This window comes from Chaetura pelagica, unplaced genomic scaffold, assembly GCF_000747805.2.
Source record: "Chaetura pelagica isolate M959 unplaced genomic scaffold, ChaPel_1.0 scaffold376, whole genome shotgun sequence".
Classification (NCBI taxonomy): domain Eukaryota; kingdom Metazoa; phylum Chordata; class Aves; order Apodiformes; family Apodidae; genus Chaetura; species Chaetura pelagica.
Window position 1 is genome coordinate 137,817 of NW_009953503.1, and position 5,842 is coordinate 143,658.

Below are 5,842 nucleotides of genomic sequence, written 5' to 3' on the forward strand. Positions count from 1 at the left end.
GCAGGAATGGCATAATGAGAATGAGGAGGTGGAAACTTCAGCCAGAAAATTCAAATATGAAATGAGATACACATGTTCAGCTGTGAGGGTGATAGGCCTTAGCCAAACACAACTTACTGAGCTGAGTACAGAGGGAACTCGGGGAAGTGTAATGGCCTGTGATATGCAGAGGGTCAAGTTCTATGATCTAACCATTTCTTCTGGCTGACATCTCTTCATAAAAAAATCTAGTTCAACCATAACTTAAGGCCTAAAGAGAGGAATTGCTGCATGAAATTCCATGACTAGCACTTAAGGTGCAGTTAGAAGTGTCCCTTCTGGCTTTATAGTCTATGGATGGATTAATGTGTTCAAGTAGCCTAAGGGTGCAACACGTGCTGGCAAGAGCCCTAACAGAGAGAACCTCCTGTTAAAGTGCTCTCAAATAGTCTGGCCCGTGGACATCACAGCTGTGTCTGCACCAGCACTTAGTGGGCTCTGACAGGAGCACATTTGTTGAGTGCAACAGTTGATGATCCAGCATCCCTGCTCCTTGGGGCTGATCCTGACCCTGCTCTGGTTCCAGGCTGACCCCATGGGCTCTGTGCCTCTCAGCAGGCAGGGGATGTTGGAGCTGGAGCAGCTTTTCCAGTTTGTGCACACTGAGACTCCTCTGCAGTGTAGACCAAAGTGTGGCAGGTGGGGCTGAGGAGGAGATCCCTTAGGAAAGAATGGTCTCCATCCAACATAAGGCATGAATATGGACTGATCCTATGGCAGCTCTCACTTTAAAATCTGGACCTATTCAGAAGGTAGCAAAGAATAATAGAAAGGTTTGGGTTGGAAGGGACCTTAAAGATCATATAGATCCAACCCGCCTGCACAGGCAGGGCCACCTCCCACTAGATAAGGTTGCTTAGAGCCTCATCCAGCCTGGCCTTGAACACTGCCAGGATGGGGCTTCCGTGACCTCCATGGGCAACCTGTTCCAATGCCTCACCACCCTCATAGTAAAGAATTTCCTCCTAATATCTAATCTAAATCTCCCCTCTTCAAGTTTTAAGCCATAGCCCCTTGTCTTCATGCTACATGCCCATGCAAAAAGTCCTGCCCCAGCTTTCTTGTAGCCCCCTTCAAGTGTTGGAAAGCTGCTATAAGGTCACCTCGGAGCCTCCAGGCTGAACAACCCCACTTCCTCAGCCTGTTTTCATAGGGGAGCTGCTCCAGCCCTCTGATTATTTTTGTCACCCTCCTCTGGACTACCTCAAGAAGCTCCATGTCCTTCTTATGTTGGGTGCTCCAGAACTGGACACAGTATTCCAGGTGGGGTCCCACAAGAGCAGGGTAGCAGGGGAGAATCACCTCCCATTTTCATACATGTCCAGCATATACAATAAAGCTGTGTGCTTGCTTTCCTAGAAATTCTGTTAGAATCCAAAACCTAAACTGGGACTTGGTGTGAATTGGCTGATGGAGCAGTAAAGCCTCAGTGGCTGTTGAGCAGTGACAGTGCAGGAGGTGCTTGCTGCCTTGGAGACAGAACGTGGGGGGCTTGGGGTCTGCACTGAAAAGCTGTGATGGGTAGTAAGAAGATTCATTAGTTGTACATTTCCTTTTTGTCTAGGTCTTGTAAATGTGAGAGATGGACCAAAAATGTGTCCCTTGTTTTGGGCTGAGATAGTTCTGTGTGTCAGTTTAGTCGATGGGATGTAAAATTATCCTGGTCACAGCTCTGCAAGGGGCTGGTCCAAAGAAGGCAAAGTGGCTAAAGCCCTAAAATAGCTCCAGATGTTACAGATGTTGTTTTTTCTTCTTACTAGCAATTACTCTCTTGGAATTGTCCAGCAGTTTTTCTTCTTCCTGTGGAAGAGTGAACAGAATCATGACCAACCAGGTCATGAAACTTGCCAGTGGTAAGAACATGCTAGAATCATGGAGTGGTTTGAGTTGGAAGGGACTTGTGTGCAAACTTTAAAACGAGGAAGCGTTTCCAACAAATCCTGATTTGGATTGACACAAGTTTCTTGTTTTATAAAGGATCTTTTCCCTACAGTGTTTGTACTAAACCAGTGCTGGTTGTATTCTTCAGAAACTGCAATATTCCTTTACATGTTATTTTATTGCCTAAGATACTGCTCCATCCCCAAAGTCATATTTTATATTTTAAACTGCTTGTCTTCTAAGATGTATTTATTGCTGTGTTTGTTTAACTTGGTTATCTCCTTCATCAGTCTGTTTCTTGCTAACTTAAAGCTGCTGCTCTTTGTTTTTAGTATAGAAAGCTGCTTCCCTAGGGATGTATAGTCCAGGACTTGTCTCTGTAATGGGGCTATTTGTTTTCTTTGCCCCTTGCAGTTGCCTGCTGTAACATTTGTAGTATGTGTTAAGTAATCCTTGAGGTAACATTTTTATTATGTCATAAAAAGTGCGTGGCAAATATATAATAACTCATGGAATTTGTTTGTTTAAAATGGAAGGATAATTTATTGAGTGTGTTACATGAGACCTGCTCCCCCTTATTAGAGCTGTAGAAGTGCAGCTTATTTAGAAGTATGTTCTATTGAGAAAAACCACGATCTCTGACATGCACAGAAAGTTTGAGCATGGTTGGGTAGAAATGACATCATAGTTTATGTACTCAATAAAAATTTAATTAAGTCATTACAGAAGTTGCAGTCATCATTTAACCCTCTGATTTCTTATGTTTAGTTCTTTTTTTAAACATTCAGTAATAACCAGTCTCCAAATCTTGATAGCCTATAAAATATCTGCATGAATTTTAATAGTTTATATTAATGGAAAAATAAGAGTAACTGACATAAAAGGAATTTTCCTGGTGTTTGCCCTGTATGCATTTCTATAAAAATCAACACATGAAAAAAGATAATGGGTTAATGGAAGAATATTTGAACTGGGATTTGCTAGAGTGACAAAAGCCAATTCATATTTTGATAGAAAAGCTCTTGCATCATCACCAAGGTGAGTACTCTTAAGGATGCTACGAAAGCCCTCAGGACGTGGGGTTCACACTGTCACGAGTGTGAAGATTTTAGCTGTGAGTTCTCACAGCTTTTCTTTAGCCTGGCATGAGCTGTACATCAAAGGCAGCAGGGCTTATTCCCTGCCAGAACTGACATCCCACTCTGCAATCCTCTTTGCACTTTCTTTTTGTGAAGCCTGTCTCCAGGATGCAGCCTGGTACACGAGTGTGGTGCTGGTGTGCAGGTGTGAAGAGAGTTATTCCTGTTACTGACACTGATGTTCTGTGCCAGAGCTGTGGAAAAGACAAGCCTTGTGTCTCTTGGAGCTCTTGTGAGGGCCAATAGAAAGACTAATATCTACCAACAAGTGCAGCTTAGCCCTCAGGACAGGGGCTGTTTTTTACATCATTTTGTTGAAAGAAATAAATGTACAGACAAAAGGAATAAAGAATTTGGGTGAGGGAGATGCATGTGGTGCATGAAAGGAGGATGGAGCCAGACTGTTCAGTAGTTCCCAGGGACAGGGCAAGGGACAACAGGCACAAGCTGGAACATGGGAAGTACCATGGAAATACAAGGAAAAACTTATTTACAGTGAAGTTGACAGAGCACTGGGACAGGCTGCCCAGGGAGGCTGTGGAGTCTCCATCTCTGGAGACATTGAAAACCCCCTGGATGCAGCTGTGGGTAAAGTATTCCAGGCAACCCTGCTTTACTGGGGTGGGAGTTGGGCTAGGTGATCTCTAGAGGTCCCTTCCAACTCTGACTATTGTATGAGGTATCCCAGCCACTGCTCTGGACCTAGCAGCTGATCCTTTTGGTTCTGTCTTGAGCTCACATGAGGTCAGTTCTACAAGCCAATGGGTGGCTTCAGCCAAACCAGCAAATATTTAACCAACTGTTAAATTTAGTTAAATGTCAGAGTGGAACTTGGACTGAGTCACACTTACAGCATAGGGGGAAGTAGCTGGATCATCGCAAGCTCTTAGTCATAGTCAAAACAGAGTAAGTCTGAGCTTCTAGTGAGAATTTGTGTGATTCCTGAGAAAGTCAACATTGACAAGTAAGTGAGGAGTGTTGGTAGGGATGGTGCCTCTATCTTTAGCATCACAGAACCTTTACTGCAATGGCACCTCCAGCTCTGGAGTCCATGCTGTACAAAAAAAAAAGTTGAAAAACCTCCAAGGTTCTAAAAGACCTGTGTGAGCCAAGGCCTGGAGAACCTGCTTCATAGTTAAAATGCAGAGGAGTCATCATTGTCTTGGCCTGGGCTGCCACAGAGAGGACAGCTTTGCCCTCACCCCTTCCCCAGCTCTGCTGTTTCTCCACTCGTGGAGCTGAATGGCAGAGTTCTTGGCTGAGGATTCTTCTGCCACTCACCTGTTTGAGTAACACTCAGTTGTGCACAGGGTTGACAGAGCTGTGTTACCTGTTGTTCTGAAATGTCTGACTGCACTGACATCATTCCAGCCAAATCCAACCCTTTTGGGCACCGTTTCTGTTTTGCCTGCTGAGTGTGAAACTGATGATGTTTTCTCATCACTTCCTCCTCAGAGCCTGTACAGATCATTTTCTGGTTTATTTTTCAGATTAATTCTGTTGTCCTAAAGGAAGACATGAGAACCATGGTAGAAAACTTCTATGCAGCTCTGTTTGGATATGATGAGGTAAGAAGGGTGTTTTCAGACAACATGCAAGAACAAATAGACCATTGAATTAATGAACACAGAATACTCCAGATGAGTGAAACCTTTGCTGTACATCTCTTTGGAGACATGTTATGTCATGGAAGCAGAGTTCTGACCTCCTGTGATCATCTTGTGCCTGGGGTTGAAGTGCTGCTAAGAAAAAAGAAAGCACACAACATATTGATGTAAAACCATGAGACATGGAAGGAGGGTTGTTCTTTGTACTTCTTGACCATCAATAAATCCTTTACTCCCTCTGACTGCCATTGTACTCAGCTATACTTTGAAATCAAAGAGAGTATTTACAGGAACTATCTAATTAATATGGGCAGGCAAAAGCTCCCCTGTGCACAGGTGTCTGCAGGACTTTCTAGAAGAAAATACAATGACATCATCTGCTTTAGTAGTGATTCTTTTTGCTCTGGTAGGTGTTGCCCCTCAGATGTTGGTGGTATTATTTTTTGCAGTGATTTGCATTATTAATAACTTAAAAATGTAAACTTCATGGAATTGTGGACACTTGTTATACGTGCAAGTCTTTAATCTAGTTTTAAGTGTAGCCAGGATGTGTCTGCCTGTGTCAGTCTGTCTTTTTTCTTTTCTCTTTTTGTTGACACTCTTTTTGGAAACAAAATATCTAGTTAAATTAAAGCCAAATGTTGACCTTTTTCAGTTTTAGCTGAATATTTTAACGTCCTCTCTTGCCTTTGGCAAATGTGCCAGCAGAACACAGGAGTTATGAGACTATGGTGGTAACACCACGTAAGCTAAAAAGACAATAAAAATGAGAGAGAATTTAGACAAAAAAGCACTCATGGATGTGATTCTCATAGAAGCCAAATTTAATATTAGATTTAACTGGAAAAATCTAGATAGTTCTTGATGATGAGGAGCTCTCCCCTTCTCATTTACAATGAAAAAATAGAGAAGCAAAGCAAAATAGCAAAGTCCTGACTACATTTCTACAACATTGTATTAAATATCCTTTAATTTTTCTTTTCCAAATGTCATGGGCTTCTCACAAGTCTGTGAGGTGGTTCTGTCTTCCCTGCATGGCCAGAATTTTTATGGTGAAGATTTCATAACACAGAAATGCAATTATCAGCTCCTGCATTAGGAATACACTCACCCAGGTATTTTTCCAAATTAACTGGCCAGGATTCTTGTTATAGGCTGCTCTGTAAATTATTTTAA

The 5,842-nt window shown here is 42.5% G+C and overlaps 1 protein-coding gene across 1 annotated transcript in view; it reads left to right on the forward strand.

Annotated features, from left to right (window-relative positions):
* The window catches only part of LOC104390260 (ubiquinol-cytochrome-c reductase complex assembly factor 1), a 47,223-nt gene that overhangs the window by 37,546 nt on the left and 3,835 nt on the right, over window positions 1-5,842 (forward strand). Inside the window, exon 8 of the mRNA XM_009999364.1 lies at window positions 4,550-4,627. Coding sequence (XP_009997666.1) covers window positions 4,550-4,627 — 78 coding nt within the window. The remainder of the gene's footprint in view (window positions 1-4,549; window positions 4,628-5,842) is intronic.